Here is a 19,873-nt window from a genome sequence, read left to right on the forward strand (position 1 = left end):
CTCAGTTTATTATGATACAGGCAGACAGAACAGCACATGACTTATTACCACCATGTAGGGTAGAAGTAATAATACAGGAACAAGCAAAGGCATCACCTCAGGAAAGGATGGTATGGGAGGAAAGGGGGGCAACCAAGGATCAAGGACTATGGAGATCGATAGACGGGAGGCCAGTTTTACCATCTGGACTCATGAAACCCCTCCTTGAGGAGACGCATGGGCTAACGCACTGTGGAAAGAAGCAGATGATAAGGTACTTGATACATTGGTGGCACCCCTTCCTGCCAGCAATGGTGGAGAACCATATTAGAGAGTGTGAGGTATGTATAACTTTCAATGTCAAGGAGACTGTAAAGCCACATGAAGGACAGTTCCCGTTACCTAAGTTACCAGGGCAGGAAATCGTACTTGATTATATGGACATGATTGAGAGGGTAAGTGGCTATCGATATCTCTTCGTAGCAGTAGATGTGTTCACAGGGTGGCCGGAGGCAATCCCTGCCAAAAGAGAAGATGCAAGGACGGTATGTAAATTCCTGATCAACCAGTATATTCTGAGACACGGATTTCCTAGAAAAATTAGGTCCGATAATGGAAGTCATTTTAAGAATAACGATCTACAGAAGGTAGAAGCAATGTTGGGATTGAAACATGCCTTTGGAACGATATACAATCCACAATCCCAAGGGAAAGTGGAGAGGATGAACCAAACAATAAAAGGTAAGATCGGGAAAGTACAGGCACGGACCAAACTAAATTGGGTGGATGCGTTGCCCTTGGCATTAATGTCAATAAGGAGTTCGGTAAGTTCAGTGACAGGATTTACTCCATATGAACTACAAACGGGGCAACAGTTTCCGGGACTGGGAGCCGGAATTCAGACTACGAAGAATGAGGTAAGTTCAATGGGATGCAAGCTTTATGATGATAAACTAACGGCTCTGGTGTCAGATTTTTCACAACAGGTCACAAGTCCCAACAGAAAATGGGAAACACCGATACCTTCAGTCACGGAGTGGGTTCTGCTAAAGGTCATCAAGAGAAAGTGGTCGGAGCCCAGGTGGACTGGACCCTACAGAGTGGTGGAGAGGACGTCCCACACAGTTCGACTACAGGGAAAAGGCGAGACGAGGTATCATTGGAGTCAGTGAACAGCAACGGACCCACCAACACGATCACTGGAACAGATTCGAACGGAGATGACTGGGACTCTGTGAAGAAACCACGGACTAAGAACACTTAACACGTCCCTTTTTAAAGAGACTATTGGACTATGGTGACTGTATATCAGTGGTTGACGGTATAATCGATTTATTGGCATCAAAACAATGAAGGGAGCTGGGATGAATACTATGTGGGGACTATGGGTACTGGTGTTCCGAGCCCTTGAAGGGGCTGGGGAAGAAAACCACTGTACGAAGTGTTTGTGGTCAGCCTGGGAGGCCCATAACGAACCGAAACAGTACTTTGCGGATTGGACTGACGTTCATGAACACAGTGTTGGGGCCCCAACTGGACTGAAGTGTGTTCATAATGGCCAAGTTTGTGAGGTTAAGTTTAACAAGGGGTTGGAGATGCCGGTCCTTGCAAAGACTCCTGAGGTCTTGGTCCCATAAATTAACTGGTGGTTGGTCTCATTTTCATGAGACCAAGAGGGGGACTGTTGGAATCTAGGGGTTAAAACATTATGAAAGAAATGATTAATTAATAATTTTATATTTACTGCATGGTTCAGGGAAAAAGAGGAATGTGATTAAGTGGCAATCACAGCATGGAGCAAAGTTGGCTGAGCAAAATAGTCCGCTCCCAAAATACAGGGAGAGGAAATGCATAAAACGATTTAGGAGGAATGCTCAAACTGAAGGAGGTGGTGAGTAACACAGGAGACACAGGCCAGACCAGAACAAAGAATGGCCTGCAAGAAACAAAGGGAATGGAAAACCAGTCTAGGAGGAAGATTAAGGCATGAGGAGGTGTTAAAGAGAACAGCAGAAATTGGCCAGACCAATACAGAATCAGAATGGTGATTAGAAATATCTGGGGATGAATTGATTTCTGATCAAAACAACAGGATAGTCTGGCCTGGAGGATTAAGATGGGAGCGCTACACCCCAGATATCTGCAAAACAGGAGATGATTTGTGATAACCCTTATGCAAAAAGATCTAGCAAAGGAAGACAACTTTTTTTCTGGATGATAATGAAATCTAGCAAAGGAAGCCAACTTTTGTTCTGTATGATAAGGTTGATCTATATAAACTGAGCCAACTGGACAATAGGGGTCAGTCTTGGGGAATAGCTCACTGTGCAGGTGACCTATGAACTAACGACTGACCCAGAGCTCTGTTAAATTTTATTCTTGTGCTGTGTAATAAATTGACTGTTGAACCGAATACCTTCTCCTATCACTTCATTCAAAGAACACGCTGGACTCAGAACACACATAGACTAAAGATGAAATTATAACATTACACACCCTTGTTACTTCCCCTGATTGAGAATTCCGATGGTCTTTTTCAAGCTTTACACGATTAAATGTCAATACCTATTTCTATCATGTAGAACAGACCACAGATATCCAAGTGGGTTTCAAAGCTATTTTTTCCACTCCATTAGCTACACAGGAATAAACTGGAGTTTGAAGAAGGGAACTGGCGCCTTAGGGATGAATGCCTTTAGATGGTTTCATATATAATTTCAGGAAACTATAATTTGCACAGGATATGTAAGCAAAACAAAGTGAAAATCTGGAAAAAAAAGTTTACATTTTGATAGGTGTTTCGACAATCTTAAGAGAGATTGGTTAATTTTTATAGGTTACAAGTTCACTGGAAAAGAATCAAAACCTGGTGACTATAATTAGCTGAGACTTCGTTGAATGGTGGAATCGAGTCGAGGGGTTGATTTATTCTGCTATCAAGCATGCTTTCATGATACTTTTCTGACGCTCATTCCACTGCTGCATGATCGTATTCTCGTTTAAGTAATTTAAAGCGTTGTAGCTCTGCCCATTCGCACAACTAAGGCTTTCTGTGAAGTGAAAATAAAACACAAGCTGCAGATGCTGGAACATTGAGCAAGTTAAGAAGTGCCGGAGAAGCTCAACAGGTCAGATAGCATCCATGGGTACAAATAGTCACTCAGCCTTTGGGGTCTAAATCCTTTATCATGACCAGAGGGAAGGGGTAAAATTAATTATCTAAGGGAGGAATAAAATTTCTGGGGCTCATAGTTGATGTGTATGGGGCAGAGGGTTTTAAAGATGAAGAGGTAGGCAGAGGGAGACACGACTAGGAAGGAGAAAATATAGAGAGGGGTAAAAAAGTACAGGAGTGGGGAAAGAAATGTTGGAAAGTGTTTGCGGTATCTAACATAAGGAAAATCGATGTTTAATGCTATTAAGTTTAAACTGTCCATGAAGAATATGATGTATTGTTCCAGAAATTAACATTTAGCGTCACTCAACAAACGACGAGGACAGGAACCAATGCGTCATTGTAGGAAGAGTTGGGGTAGTTCAAATGATTGTCTACAGCAAGCTTAGGTTAAGAACTACAAACACAGATATTGTGTTCAGTAAAGCAGCCAGCTAATCTGCTTTTGGTCTGACCAATGTAGAAGATTCCACAGCGAGTTCATCTCATGTAGTGGATGAGGCTGGACGATGTCCATGTAAAGTTTTATCTCTCTTAGGACGACCGTTTGTGTTCCTGATGAGCGAGAAGATGCAGCGACAAGTTTTGAACTTTTTACAATTAGAGCGAGCTGTGGCTGATGGGATGGAAATGTGAGTGAGAATGGAAGAGTGAACCAGAGGGTTTAGGACAGAAAGATCCCGGCGAAAATGAAGAAGAATTGAGAGGGGACGATATGGTTGTTAGTGGTATCACATCGAATTTGACTGAAGTGTCAAATAATATGTCGGATGTGGATGATGGAGAAGAAGAAAGTGAGGACCAGAGATACTCGGTCCTTTTTCTTCCTGGGGTAGGTAGTCAAAGACTGAATTAGGAAAATAAGAGGAGATACAAACGTGGGCTTTATCATCCCCAGGAAGGAGCGATCCGAGTTTATCAGAGAAAGGGGTTATTTCAGATGTCACGGATTGGAAGTCATTATCCAGGGAACAGATAGAGTGGAGGCAGAGAAATAGTGAGAAATGGATAAAATCCTTCCAAGGGACGATATATAATCCCAGTAGCTGTTAGATTAAGTGAGTTGAGTCTCACAGTTAACCAACACAGCTAAATAAATAAATAAATAAATTCCCTTTCTTCGTCAAAATCTCACCACGCACACCTCTATTCATATTTTCTATGACTGTGGAGATCAAGCCTATTTTCCAATTATAAACGTTATTTCATTTCCTTCAATCATGGCTTACTGTCATTTTCTCATTCAAAGATTCGCACTTCCATTCCCAGATTCTGTTCCCTGATGCTGAGAATCTCCATCAATTCGCTTATTTCTTGAAACGGGTTTCCGTACCCGAAGTCTTAGAATTTCACATTCCTCCAGTCATTTGAAAGCTCATTCCTATTCCTTTGCTCTCATCCTCTCAACCGTGTTCTTCTGGTTGAATGTTCCATCCTAGTTCGAATTCTCTCACTCGCTTACGATCATATTTTATCCTTTTTACCACTGACATAAGACGAAACAGAAATATCCATTCCTATATCCAGCCACTTTCACCAGAAGTTTTCATATTCCTCCAAGCATAACGCTTTGATGGGTTCTTTCACACTTTTAGTCTCATTCCCTTTGCCGCAGTCTGGGAATGTCATTCCAATTTCGTCATTTTGGGAATCTTCTTCCGATTTCCTTCAATTTAGAAATGATGACTCCATTCTCGATCTCTGCCTCATTCCCGCTGTTTTAAAATTTACATGCTCTGGTGTCCAAGAGTGAATCATAAAGGCTGCATCTATTGCATATTTGTGATTAAACATACTATCGAATATTCAACAGCGGTCAAATTTAGGTTTGCCTAGATGTGGAAGGAGCATGTTTACTCTTTGTGTTGGAATAGGGAAGAGAGATTGAGGAGGAGAGAGCATGATGGTAAGAGGAAGAGAGGGAGGGAGAAGGAGGGAAAGACTCATAGATGGAAATATACAAAGATGAATTGCTGCCATTTCAGACGACTTGAACCCCGAGATCCACCTCACAGATACAAAAATATAGTCGTAGATATCTGATAGTCACACAAACATGCACTGCAGTCGGATTGAGCTATTGCCTATGAATATACTGACTTTATATGTTCAATAGCACGTTTACCGCACTCGGAGTCCATGTCCAACAAATGACATTCTCTCAGGATCTTCTCATTCACTGAGAGAGACACGTTTTCCGAAATCTTAGAGCAGGGACGCTGTTTTGAGCTTCCTGACATTGCTTGAAGTTAAGTGCCATCGACTGGTTCGGCCTGTCCTTGGATGAGAATGCGAACAGCTGACTTGGCCAGTGGAATGGAACATGAGTTGCACCAGGTGCGGTTATAGGTCACTCGTGAGCCTCTGAGTGAAATACCCAAAGGTATTGAGGTTTGTGAGAGATGGTTGGATGGATCCCGATTCCGCAGGGTGCTCACACGAAATGACTGAATTCAACTACAGTCTTGGTTGGATCATTCTTTAATCTGCAGATTGGGTTAATTTCATTCACCGCTACTACTGAAATGTCATTCAGGAATCAGTGACAAAAGTCCCCCCGAACAGCTCCAATACATTCATTTTTTTCCTGATCGGTAGCATTCTGAATAATGTAACATCAATCATAAACGACCTCATCTTTTAACATCCAATAATTAGTTCCTCTCATATACAAAGTATCTCTAAGTTAGTACGCTTGCTGTATAATATTTTACCAAACCTAAGACCACAGCTTATTAATACTAAAGCTAGTTTCTCACATCTGCGAAGTCTCAGGGTGCTAATCGGTGCAGGTGCATATCAACAAATGCTCTATTGTTCTCTCAGATGCTGCTGCGACCTTCATTGTTCTGACATATTTTGTGTGTCAGCTTTTAGCTAATTTCTATCTTCTGAGCATCATGTTGCTGAGCACGACTACACTAAACTAGCACCTAGTTCTACCTACAGTTTAGCCAACGTCCTCTGTTGCTAACGTTGTGTGTGACTAGCAGGCCCGATGCACGAGTGGCAGAACATGAGACAGCGGTTGACATGAGTGAACAGTGGACAATGCGAGCGACTGGCAGACTCCATTGTGAAGCAAGAGACATAGACATGGATGTGGCCGGTCAGCCTTGTGTGTGTGTGTGTGTGTCTGTGTGTCTGAGTGTCTCTGTGTGTGTGCGCGTGTGTGTGTGTGTGTCCGTCCGTGTGTGTGTATTTGTGTGTGTGTGTGTGTGCGTGTGTGTGTGTGTGTGTGTGTGTGTGTGTCTGTGTGTGTGTTTGTGTGTGTGTGTGTGTGTGTGAGAGATGGGAAAATTGACCTAAAATTATGAACATGGAAGAAACTAAAGTTCATCAGTAAAATGGCTGTAACCAGTTCAAATAGGATAAGCTTGGGGCTTAGGATGCAGGAAAGCAGAGTCAGCACGATTAACATAAGAATCTTCTAGTCTTTGTGACAAGACCATAGGACTAAGATAAGGAATGGTAAGGTACAATAGAATGTAGGAAGTTGAGGTAGTCTGGATCAGATAAGGGTCTCCTAGCCCTGGACAGAAGTACCAAGTCATACATTTCTAATTAGCTAACCATACACAGATTTATACATATGAAATTAGCCAACCCTAGATAGAATGAGTCAACTCTGCATATCAAGAGACTGTAGCCCAGAGAATCAGGAAGGTGTGAATAAGGACAATGACATGATTGGGCACCCACAGGATACCCCCTGGTCCTCCAAGTGTACTGAAACTGCACGTAGGCAGGAAGGATTACCTATGCCAAACCCAACCAGGGGGGCAGAAGAATGTAAGGGGGAGGGCATTCTGATACTGAAATTGACTGTATAAAAGTTGGGTGAGCCCCAGTATGTGTGTGTATTCCCAGGGTAAGGGGAAGCACCCAACTTTGCATTGTTGTAGTAATAAATGTTCTTTGTTCTCAATTTTTGTCTCGAGCAATTTCTTTAAAGGTACTTTAATTTCTAACATGTGTGTGTTTGTGTGTGTGTGTGTGTGTGTTTATGTGTGAGAGAGTTATCAAGAGCTACTCTGTGGCTCTACAGCGGAACGTTATATTGAATTTCTAAATCGCAGGAGTTACTGAGTTATTTTGATGCTAATTCTTGATCTGCTCCGCTGGTTTGCATTTTCCATGCCCCGTCGGTATTCCATAAAGATTGGAATTGTTTTATGAATTTAAATAGTTGTACTTTTACACGTTAATCGCTCATTCTAACGTCTAATTTCATTGTGAAGATTTTAATGTTATTTTTATTTTAAGATATTTTGTAGGTCTGATTTGACGTTCCACTTAAAAGTGTATCGTAATTATGATTCGTTGAATTGGTAACCTGCTGCTTTATATTGGGTACATGCCTTAGGATATTTGAACTAATGATAAAATATTGTTTACAACTTCTGCCTGGGACTGGCTTTGGACGTGTTCAATTAGATTCCTCGACTGTATTAACGTCGTATTTGTTTAGGTAAGAACCAATGCATAACTTTGTAACCTAAGAAATGTATTATGAGCTCCACCAATTTAGCTACCTTTCTACGTCGGCACAGCCACGGTATTTCTGAGCTCTATACTATTTTCAGTAACTGCATGAGGTTCGGTTTGGTTAACGTATCGGGAATGCAAGAACAGATTGAATTCCTTGTGAGGTACGAAGCATTATTTTAATTGCAGGTCCCATGGTCATCGTCGTAGATGAACTAGTTTGTGTCATTTGAAGTCTGTTTAATTTTGATCATTAGTTCGAGGGACTTTACTCCGAGGTTTCCTTTGGGATTACGTCAATCGCTCTTTCCCTCTGAGGGCTGATATTTTATTTGATCACACCTCGTTGTCAAATTAATTATTTAAATTGCGCCTGACGATAAAGATTTCATGGCTCCTCGCGTCATTGAGCACATTTCACAACTCGAGAGATGGAAGATTTCACTAGTTCCTTCAGTTGTTCCCTGAGCTTTTTCTGGGTAATGGTGTAAAGGGCCGTGTTTGTACAGCAGCTCAACAGCTGCAGCATGAAACCTAGGTCTTGCACAAAAATAGCTGGACTGACAAACACAACGCGAACATAATACAACTGGACCCATATGAAATACCCTGTGAACAGCGACCATAACAGGATGAAATTCGCCGAGATAGCATACAGCAAAGTGACGGATTTCCTGCGGCTCTCCATCTCTGGGTCTCGAAAACTCTCCCGACTGCTGGCACCTCGAAGTCTTCTGCGCACCCTGCTAGTCACCAGAATATGTCTTACAGTTAACCCATTGAGCAGCAAAATGAGGACAAAGGGGATTGCCGGTGTGAAGATATGATGAACGAATGTGGCTGTTGCCCAGTTCTCTGATGTCCGAACACCTTCTCTTGTCAAACAAAACCAAGGGGTATTATCAGTGAAATATTCACCTGTGAACATAAAATACCAGAAAATGTTCTTCGAAAAACTTAGCACGCTCACCGTTCCAAGTACAAACGTCGCCGTTTTCTCGGTGCAATAATTCCTTTTCATCTTCTGGTAACAAATGGCTACAAACCGATCAAAGGTGAATGCGACGGTGTTCCAGACAGACCAATCTGTCACTGTATAAACAAGGACGGCGTGAATATTACACAAAGGGATGGACTTGAGGAAACGGAAGTAGTACCTGTAGGCAATTGGTATCTGCCTCATTATCAGATCGAAGATAACGATCAGTAGATCCGCCGCCGCCATTGCAAGGAGGTAAAGCGTGACATTTTTGGACAGACCGCAGTTCCCTCGGGACAGGATCTTAATAGTCACTGATATTACTGTAAAAAAAGGAAAATAAATTATATTTCTGACGCTGAATAGAGTTCAGAAATAAACAGTAAACGACTGGTTACTTTACAAATCCCCCGAAAACTAAAGGAAGGTCGAGCCATGTTTATGGATTGAAACTGTGGGGAGAGTTGGTGACCAGAAACGAGCATCCTGTGTAAAAGCAATTTCTTGCCATGCATCTCTGCCGGGTTACATACGCATCTTACTCATAGCCAGGACTATGCACTGTGGGGTACTTCCAAAATAAATCCATGTGATTGATACCAGCTCGATTACCATAACTGCCGGCACTACAAGGGTGCTTCCGTGTCCATTTTACTGTAATTTTAGAACACGTTCCATTCTCTTTGGCTTGGCTTCGCGGATGAAGATTTATGGAGGGGGTAAATGTCCACGTCAGCTGCACGCTCTTTTGTGGCTGACAAGTCCAATGCGGGACAGGCAGACACGGTTGCAGCGGTTGCAGGGGAAAATTGGTTGGTTGGGGTTGGGTGTTGGGTTTTTCCTCCTTTGTCTTTTGTCAGTGAGGTGGGCTCTGCAGTCTTCTTCAAAGGAGGTTGCTGCCCGCCAAACTGTGAGGCGCCAAGATGCACGGTTTGAGGCGATATCAGCCCACTGGCGGTGGTCAATGTGGCAGGCACCTAGAGATTTCTTTAGGCAGTCCTTGTACCTCTTCTTTGGTGCACCTTTGTCACGGTGGCCAGTGGAGAGCTCGCCATATAACGATCTTGGGAAGGTGATGGTCCTCCATTCTGGAGGCGTGACCTACCCAGCTCAGCTGGATCTTCAGCAGCGTGGATTCCATGCTGTCGGCCTCTGCCATCTCGAGTACTTCGATGTTAGGGATGAAGTCGCTCCAATGAATGTTGAGGATGGAGTGGAGACAACGCTGGTGGAAGCGTTCTAGGAGCCATAGGTGATGCCGGTAGAGGACCCATGATTCGGAGCCGAACAGGAGTGTGGGTATGACAACGGCTCTGTATACGCTTATCTTTGTGAGGTTTTTCAGTTGGTTGTTTTTCCAGACTCTTTTGTGTAGTCTTCCAAAGGCGCTATTTGCCTTGGCGAGTCTGTTGTCTATCTCGTTGTCGATCCTTCCATCTGATGAAATGGTGCAGCCGAGGTAGGTAAACTGGTTGACCGTTTTGAGTTTTGTGTGCCCGATGGAGATGTGGGGTGGCTGGTAGTCATGGTGGGGAGCTGGCTGATGGAGGACCTCCATTTTCTTCAGGCTGACTTCCAGGCCAAACATTTTGGCAGTTTTCGCAAAACAGGACGTCAAGCACTTAAGAGCTGGCTCAGAATGGGCAACTAAAGCGGCATCGTCTTCAAAGAGTAGTTCATGGACAAGTTGCTCTTGCGTCTTGGTGTGAGCTTGCATGCGCCTCAGATTGAAGAGATTGCCATCCATGCGGTACCGGATGTAAACAGCGTCATCATTGTTGAGGTCTTTCATGGCTTGGTTCAGCATCATGCTGAAGAAGATTGAAAAGAGGGTTGGTGCAAGAACGCAGCCTTGCTTCACACCATTGTCAATGGAGAAGGGTTCATCCAAATGCTGAGCTTTATTCCATATAATTAACCGGTGCAGAGAGAAAGACATTTAAAATCTGGCGATGTATGTTGGGAGGAATCTGGCAAATTTATTGTTGGGAACAGATTGAGCACGGTGGTGTTAGAAATTAAAGTACCTTTAAAGAAATTGCTCGAGACAAAAATTGAGAACAAAGAACATTTATTACTACAACAATGCAAAGTTGGGTGCTTCCCCTTACCCTGGGAATACACACATACACTGGGGCTCACCCAACTTTTATACAGTTGATTTCAGTATAGGAATACCCTCCCCCTTACATTCTTCTGCCTCCTGCTGGAGAGGTTTGGCATTAGGCAATCCTGCCTGCCTACGTGCAATTTCAGTATACTTGGAGGACCGGGGGGGGGGGGGGGTATCCTGTCGGTGTCCCTTCATGTTATTGTCCTTATTCACACCTTCCTGATTCTCGGGGCTACAGTCTCTTGATATGCAGAGTTGGCTCATCCTGTCTAGGGTTGGCTAATTTAATATGTATAAATCTGTGTAAGGTTAGCTAATTAGAAATGTATGACTTGGTACTTCTGTCCAGGGCTAGGAGACCCTTATCTGATCCAGACTACCTCAACTTCCTACATTCTATTGTACCTTACCATTCCTTATCTTAGTCTTATGGTCTTGTCACAAAGACTAGAAGATTCTTATGTTAATCGTGCTGACTCTGCTTTCCTGCATCCTAAGCCCCAAGCTTATCCTGTTTGAACTGGTTACAGCCATTTACTGATGGACTTTAGTTTCTTCCATGTTCATAATTTTAGATCAATTTTCCCATCTCTCACAGTGGCATTTTTTGTGGGGTTGTTGACAAGTAAACTCAATAAAGATCTTCTCCGGTAGGTTGAAATTCATTTCTGTTCGTGTTTTGACATGGTTAGTAGCTCCAATCCACTTCTTCGCAATCTGATTAACCTCTTTTAGATTGCATCGAAAATTTACTTCCTTGTCCTTTGATACTTGTCTCCCAATAATGACGCTACTCATGTGTTGGATTAGGGCGCCCACACTACGGGTGCTCAGCCGGTCAAAAATGCATTTACCCTGACCACGTCATAGGTAAGACATGCTTCCAATTGCAGCTCGTTAAAAAATTATATTAAGGTATTAGAGCTTGGGTAGGATGAACTACGGAACGTTCGGGAGGCTGATGAGGTGCTAAACATAAATTACAGGAAGGAGTCACACCCAGGAGACAGAAGGGAAAGGATAAGGGAACAGACAGTGGACATACGCTTGAAAATGACCACATACCAGGTACAAACACCGAAGGTAAGGCCTCTGGAACAGAGTGTAACCCTGTGGATAAGGCCATATGCAGTGACCAGGAGTTCACTCATGAGGGGAACAATGATGAGATGAGATGATGTGGATGAGATCACGAAACCGGATGATATTTCCCCTTAGTGACAGAGTCCCGGAGATCTTCTAAAGAGTTAGGGTGAAAGCCAGAATTCGTGGAACATGTAGGGTCCAACGGTGTGGATAGGAAGAGTGATGAGCTCCTACTAAGTGAGTTCAAAGAGTTACCTGTGCAGTTGAAGGCCAGGACCTCCAGGATTATGATCCCAGTATTGTTACCTGTGCAACGTACCGATTAGGTAAGAAATAGGAGGATAATGCAGCATAATATATGGTTAATGAGATGGTGCAGGAGGGAGGATTTTGAATTATTGAGCTCTCTTTCAAGAAATGAGTGGTCTGTACCTGAAAGCCATTTTGCATCGAATCTGGAGTGGGACAAAGATCCTTGTGGGAATACATCCTTGTGGTACCAGATCCTGGGTATTCAAACAACATTTGTAGGGAGGTTGGGAACCAAAGCACCAGGGCAGATAGAGGAGTAGAGGATGATATATACCATAGAAGTGAGTGGTGGAGCAGGGAACCAGCAACCAGCTGAAGCAGTGAATGTGTCGCTTTTGCAGAGATATGTTGATGGGAAGGATATGGTCAGTTGGACCAGGCAAAATAATAGTTCGGCACAGACTAGAAGAAATTGGGGGCCCATTTCTATGCTGATATTTTCTGTTTCTATGATATATGGAGACAATTACACCGGGATAATTTAGGTAAGTACAAAAATCATAGATTCAGCGTTTAACATGTAAATTAAACTAAATTGCGTTGAACCGTTTTCGTGGAACATTGCAATGAATGCAAGTGTCCCTTGTTACGAGCCTAAAAGGACCCCAAAACCCAGCGGTAATATACAATCACCAAGACAAATAGTTACCTAACAAAATATTGTTTTTAATTATCTTTAAACATGAAAACAGAATCAAGCTTTCACTTAACTCTATTAACTTAACTAAACCCAATTTAACTCCCTTCTAATTCAATGCGCATGTGTATGTGATGTGTGTGTAAATGTAAATGTCATTCTTCCAAGTTCTCTGGTTGCAGGCCATTCTTATACTGTGCACAGAATTTAACATGTATCAAGTTCCGTAGGCTTTGGTGTTTGAAAAGTAAATGTTTACCGCCCAGAAGGTTCTTGTTGCGTTTGCAGAGAGCGATTTGCTGTTCCAGGATTTCCACAACTGAGGTACCACCATTAGGCACATCAGTGCCTTGCTGATGAAACTTGCCCCATCAGGGATGTCCATCTTTCTTTCAGGCTATTACAGAGTGCATTTCTGTTTCATTTATTCAAAGGGAAATATCAGACAAATAGTACTTCCAGCTATCCACCACTCTGGAGCTTCTGTTTCAGTTCTAACAAGCTTCTTAGCTTACAATGTACAGCTCTATCTCTCTCTCGATTTATCTCTCTCTCTCTCTCTCTCTCTCTCTCTTTTGTCTTTCTGTGCACTCGGTCAAAACCCTTGCATAGAGCTTTTTCACAACTAGAGCGGCTCCTCCTTCTAGCTTTAATGACGTCATTTCAATTAGCACTAACTTGTCAAATGTCCACAGCATTGTCCATAGTTTCAGCAAATTCTTCAATATGAATTCCTCAATATTTCAAATAATATCATATTCTATCACACCCTTTGCTGTGAACATATTTGTTCCAGATGTGCAAGACCTTTCTTGGGTGACCATTCGTTCAATGAAATGGCTCTGCACCGTTCCATTGAATGGGACAAGATACCAATGCAAAAGATGCTGCATTACAAAAGCCTAATGCATGGTCACGGCACGCAAGCATACACACTTTTACACGCAGTGCTGACTGCGACGCATCGCATGCTTCAACGTCATAAATGACAAAGGACTTTAATCATTAACTTAGCATCTCTTTCCACTGTTGTTCCATGATCTGTTTTTTTTTGCTGCAGTGTATTCGGCCTGTTTTTCAGATTTCCAGCACTAATTGTTATTATTCCTCTTTGTTTTGCATATAATTGTGAGAATAAGAATGAACACCACGTGAAAATTGCACGGCCCGCCACGGAAGGGGAAAATAAGCTGTATATTCTTATCTCGAAGCGCGATAAAGAGTACCGCTCCTCAGCTGGAACAATCTATAGTTACAGTATCAAGCTTTAGTTTAGTGAGACCATTCTTAATTGCTTCAATAATTTGCCTCCCGGAGCCAAATGAATCCTATGACAACTAAACTGAAATAATAGCCATTGTTCGTTTTTCAATGGGTTCCCTTTGCTTTCCATAATTTCCTGAAGATATTTGCAGACATTTATTGCATACTAAATTATTTCATGATCACGCTGACCATTTCCATCTACCAAACTCCCCCGATCTTCCTTTGAAAGCCTTCCACTTGTCAGATGCCCTGATAACTAGTTTAGAACTTTCAACTTTGGGCCAATCCTGTCTTTTCCAGTAATTTCAACACTGAAGGGGTTACCGTAACTGGTCACGAAGTGATCTCTGATGGACATTTCAGGTACTTTCCCTGCTACGTTTCCCAAAATGTCGTCCAGTATCAGGCCCTCTCGGGTAGGGAGGAATATATTTTTATTGTTGAAGACAATTTAATTGCCTACGTGAAATTATTGGGAAAAATGGAAATACGAGGTTGCCAAGCAGTTCATTCTGTCTTGAATGTTGTTTGTGGCGCAACAATAACGTTCTACTTTTGGAAGGATGGATTACTGAATGGGTGTATCAACGTACCAGGAACACAAAGCACTGCGAGTATGTGATCGTAAATTAGAAACAATATTGCTGTTAGGTGTAATTTGGCAAGTTAATACACAGGGATTCAAGAATGCAGAATCAACAAAAGTTGGAAAGAATAAAATGAGAATCGTTTTGGATCAATATCGTGCGCAGAAAAGCTTACCAGGAAGAGCAGTCATAGCCAAGATGGGATAGTAGATAACTTGAATTGCCCGGACGAGAAAATATATTCGCCAATGCAATGGGCGTTCATCCCATTTTAAAAACACTTCGAACGCCCAGAAAATATTCTTCCTTGTGGTTGGATCATTCTGATCCACGGTTCCTATATACATATCAGTGAACATTTGTGCACTTCTGTTTTCAGATGTAAATCCTTCCCGAGACTGGAAAAGCGGGGGCTGATACCCTCACTTTCAACTAACTGCAACTGCAAAATAAATACCACATTAATAGAGGAAGCAAATCTCTTGTGACATATTCAGATCCACTGAGACTGTCGTTAATTATGCGCGTCAAAACAGTCATGTTGGTTCAACTCCTTTCCGCTCAACGTTTGTATCACAAAAAGTAGAACAGTTATCAGTCTGCACGTGTGTCAGAAATGGTCATCTTTTCGGTGATCCATCATTTCGCCGTTGATGTGGGAGAACCAGTGGACATGGGGAGGGAAATGAGGCTGTCAATGTTGTAGATCGTCTTTTCAAAACCTTAATAAGGTGCAAGACAGTAGACAAATAGCAATGTTTTCGCATCCCAATGTCAAACTGCAGAAGGACTGTTGAATAAGTTGCAATATTTAATCAATGATGTACAATAATAACGATTATAAAGTAGTTATTTCTGGAACGATATAAATGCTTGTGATACACGACGGTCAATTTTGACTCTGTACAAATTTAGTTTCTGACATGTTCAATTCAACATGTTGCTATGAGAATAAACCATCAAGGTACCCGCTTGAGAGTAAACCATCAAGGTATCTGATCTGCAACATGATGCTATACTGGGAACATTTGTGGCTGGCAGTATGCCAGTGGAAAGCATTGTGATGTGACTGTTGCAGACCTTGCAGCTGTCCGTGATCTGAGTTAAATTCATGCTGTGCACGAATAAAGCCGGACATATCGTTAAAAAGGGGAACATTTATTATTTCTACATTCTAGTATCTGCAGAACATATTTTCGTATAATGAAGATATGTGTTTCTGTCCCAGTATTTCGAAGTATGCATTTTTGCTAGAATTCCGGACTTTCTTGTATTTGAAACATTGCCACACTTTAAACGTGACAACTCAGCAATTATCGACAGAAGTAAGAGAGTTGGCGAGCCCAATGGCAGGCAAGACACATGAGGAATTTAATGGGTAGAAGTATGAATTTTTCTGTTATGACAAAATGGACAGGAGGATACGAGGAAAACACCATGACATACTGGTAAATTAAATCGCAGGTCGTTGTATGAAGCGGGCAATACAAAGTAAGAAGGGAGTTAACAAACCTTGTGGACGTTTGGCATACATGGATAGGTTATGAACTAAACGATAAGCCACTACTAAACTATGGTAACAGATTTAAAACTCCATGATTTCAGAAATAGCTAGAGGATATTCATAATGTGAAGATGTTAAACAAAACGCTGTTGAACATGAGAAAAATAAATTAATTAAAGGCCTGTGATTGTTCTTCTTATAAGAAATAATTTAAGGGGCTTTTCGGTCCAGTTTTGCAATAGATTTAAGTTATCAGGAAAAGTAAATAAACTACAGGCATTATGTCAACCTTCCATAGGAGCTCTATAGAGAGCGTCCTGGCAGTCTGCATCACGGTGAGGAACGGTTGCTGCAGAGAAATGGATCAGAAGACAGTTCACAGGACCATAAGAGCGGCAGAGAGGATCAATGGGGTCTACATCCTACCCCCTACCCAACCCCCCATCCCCACCCCTACCGCAATCGATGTGATTATTGTCTGAAGTGGACACGCAAAATCATTGAGGATCCCTTTTCCCCTGCAAGCAGCATCTTTCAGTTGCTCCCATTTGAAGGATGTACAGGAGTATTAGAGCAGCAGCACAAGGGTGAGGAATAGCTTCCTCCCACAGCCAGTGAGAAGGCTGAACCACAAAAGGTACTGCTCACACTAACCATCCGAGACTCTCACATGCATAAAATAATATCTATTTGTGTATTTGTACAGTTGAATTACTTGTCATGAATATGTATTGTTTCTATGCAAGTATGTTATGTCTGGTTGAGTTTCTGCATGTTTTGCACCAAGGACCAGTGAACGCTCTTCCGTAAGTTTGTACTTGTACAATCAGATGACAATAAACTTGATTTGAAAATATCGGAAGGACGGAGCAAATTCTACACTTTTAGAGGCAATTAAAGAGACTTTATTGAGGGGAGATCCTATCTGAAAAATCAGAATTGACTTCAATTGGCTGCTGAGAATGACTCACTTGGGAGAATGTTCCAATATATCAGAATCCATAAGATATGAGACAACCTAGCAAGTTAGATCTAAAATTCACAGTGATTATAATGCAAAGACAATGGTCTAGGGTTTTTGTTCCTCGAGTAGTTTTCTCTTACACAATGCCATTGCCGGGTTAGCAGGATGTACAAAGCAATAACAGAATGAATTCAATCGGAATTGAGAGATGATGCGTTTTGACAATGACGCTGAATCTTCATAGTTGAACTCTGACAAACAGAGAGAAACCAAAGCAATTTTATTCCTAAGGAAATGAGCAGAAGTCGATTTGGTGTTCGGAAAGTAGAATAGATATTTGCGCTCACAAGCCAAGTAAAGTATATCCGAGCAGGGAGGTTATTGTACAATTGCATAAGATAACAGTGAGGCTATAATTGATCTATAGTGTACAGTTCTGGTCACCATGAGGCGAGAATGCATAATTACTCTGTATACCCCATGGAAAAGATTCACCGGGATGTTGCCAATGTATATGAAAAGTAAATGGAAAGTTTTGCTTGCGGTAAAGAAGTCGGAGAGGGCCCTAACATTATTGCACAAAATTACGTGGGGGTTTGATTTAGAAGCTCGTGAGGAACTCTACGCCTTGCGTGTAGAATCCTTCGGAGAGATGGGAGAATTAGATTGACACCAAGTACTCCGTATGCTCTAATCAGAAACAAAAGTAAATTTGTTTGCTGGAAGAACTCAGTGAAAGGAGCGACATCAGTCGCGAAAATGAATAGGTATGCCTCGCGTTGGAATATGAAGGGGTGGTTTAAAATTTGAATGCGCTACCTCATCGATTGGTGTTCCGTCGAACATTGAAATGAGCACTTGATGGCACAATATGCCACAGGTCGAATACTGGAAATGCGTTCTGGTAGTAAATGCTCTTCCTGCCCGAAACAAACAGGGAGGCTGCAAGGACCGGTTCAGTGTTGTATGGCACTACAACTCTGCTGGATCCTATCTGGCTTGCTGAGTACGTCCAGCGATATTTGTAAAATAATAATATGCTACTCGAGATACTGCAATACTGATCAGAACCAACGGAAAATAAAATCTGAATTTTGCTGACAGCAGTTATCGAATTAAAATTCTAATATTTACATGTATTAAAAGAAATTTTCGTCGCTGTAACATTATCTATGAAATTATAACATTACACACCATTGTTACTTCCCCTGATTGAGAATTCCGATAGTCTTTTTCAAGCTTTACACGATTAAATGTCAATACCTATTTCTATCATGTAGAACAGACAACAGATATCCAAGTGGGTTTCAAAGCTATTTTTTCCTCTCCATTAACTACACAGGAATAAACCGGAGTTTGAAGAAGGGAACTGGCGCCTTAGAGATGAATGCCTTTAGATGGTTTCATATATAATTTCAGAAAAGTATAATTTGCACAGAATGTGTGAGCAAAACAAAATGAAAATCTGGAAAAAACGTTTGAATTTCGACAGGCGTTTCGACATTCTTAACAGAGATTGGTTATTTTTTATAGGTTACCAGTTCACTGGAAAAGAATCAAAACCTCGTGACTATAATTAGCTGAGAGTTCATTAAATAGTGGAATCGAGTCGAGTGGTTGATTCATTCTGCTATCAAGATGCTTACATGATAATTTTCTGACGCTCATTCCACTGCTGCATCATCGTATTCTCGTTTAAGTAATTTAAAGCGTTGTAGCTCTGCCCATTCGCACAACTAAGGCTTTCTGTGAAGTGAAATTAACGCACAAACAGCAGATGCTGGAACCTTGAGCAAACTAAGAATTGCTGGAGGAGCTCAACAGGTCTGATAGCATCCATGGGTAAAAATAGTCAGTCAGACTTTGGAGTCTGAACCCTTTATCATGACCAGAGGGAAGGGGTAGAATTAATTATCTAAGGGAGGAATAAAATTTGTGGGGCTCATAGGGCAGAGGGTTTTAAAGATGAAGAGGTAGGCAGAGGGAGACACGACGAGAAGGGAAGAAAATATAGAGAGGGGTAAATAAGTACAGGAGTGGGTAATGAAATGGTGGAATGTGGTTGCGATATCTAACATAAGGAAAATCGATGTTTAATGCTATTAGGTTTAAATTGAATGCTATTAGGTTTAAACTGTCCATGAAGAATATGATGTATTGTTCCACAAATTTACATTTAGCGTCACTCAACAAAAGATGAGTCCACGAACCAACACATCATTGTAGGAAGAGTTGGAGTAGTTCAAATGGTTGTCTAGAGCAAGCTTAGGTTAAGAACCACAAGCAGATTTTGTGTTCGGAAAAGCAGCCAGCTAATCTGCATTTGGTCTCACCAAGTGGAGGATTCCACAGCGAGTTCAGCTCATGTAGTGAATGAGGCTGGACAATGTCCATGTAAAGTTTTACCTCACTTAGTACGACCGTTTGTGTTCCTGATGAGCGAAGAGATGCAGCGACAAGTTTTGAAATTTCTACTATTAGAGCGAGATGTGGCTGATGGGATGGAAGAGTAGGCCAGAGGGTTTAGGACAGAAAGATCCCGGTGAAAATGAAGAAGAATTGAGAGGGGTCGATATGGTTGTTAGTGGTATCACATCGAATTTGACTGAAGTGTCAAATAATATGTCGGATGTGGATGATGGAGAAGAAGAAAGTGAGGACCAGAGATACTCGGTCCTTTTTATTCCTGGGGTAGGTGGTCAAAGACTGAATTAGGAAAATAAGAGGAGATACAAACGTGGGCTTTATCATCCCCAGGAAGGAGCGATCCAAGTTTATCAGAG

General features: G+C 41.9%; 1 protein-coding gene and 1 long non-coding RNA gene across 3 annotated transcripts in view; one reads left to right on the plus strand and one right to left on the minus strand.

Moving 5' to 3' along the window:
* The window catches only part of LOC138764885 (uncharacterized), a 162,214-nt gene extending 159,851 nt beyond the window's left edge, over positions 1-2,363 (plus strand). The window contains exon 6 of the long non-coding RNA XR_011358338.1: positions 952-2,363. This is a non-coding gene — a long non-coding RNA (uncharacterized lncRNA). The remainder of the gene's footprint in view (positions 1-951) is intronic.
* Positions 2,364-7,799: 5,436 nt separating this feature from the next.
* On the minus strand, positions 7,800-15,049 carry LOC138764888 (probable G-protein coupled receptor 139). 2 transcript variants are annotated; one of them, XM_069941314.1, is made up of 2 exons: positions 14,798-15,049; positions 7,800-8,944 (listed from the first exon to the last, which is right to left on the minus strand). In XM_069941314.1, exons 1-2 carry the CDS (start codon positions 14,979-14,981, stop codon positions 8,046-8,048), a joined length of 1,083 nt encoding a protein of 360 aa, XP_069797415.1. In that variant the 5' UTR covers positions 14,982-15,049; the 3' UTR covers positions 7,800-8,045. The 2 variants fall into 2 exon arrangements, with proteins under 2 accessions (XP_069797415.1, XP_069797416.1); XM_069941315.1 differs by lacking the exon at positions 14,798-15,049 and adding an exon at positions 11,800-11,890.
* Positions 15,050-19,873: the final 4,824 nt, after the last annotated feature.

Source organism: Narcine bancroftii, chromosome 5 (assembly GCF_036971445.1).
Source record: "Narcine bancroftii isolate sNarBan1 chromosome 5, sNarBan1.hap1, whole genome shotgun sequence".
Lineage (NCBI taxonomy): Eukaryota > Metazoa > Chordata > Chondrichthyes > Torpediniformes > Narcinidae > Narcine > Narcine bancroftii.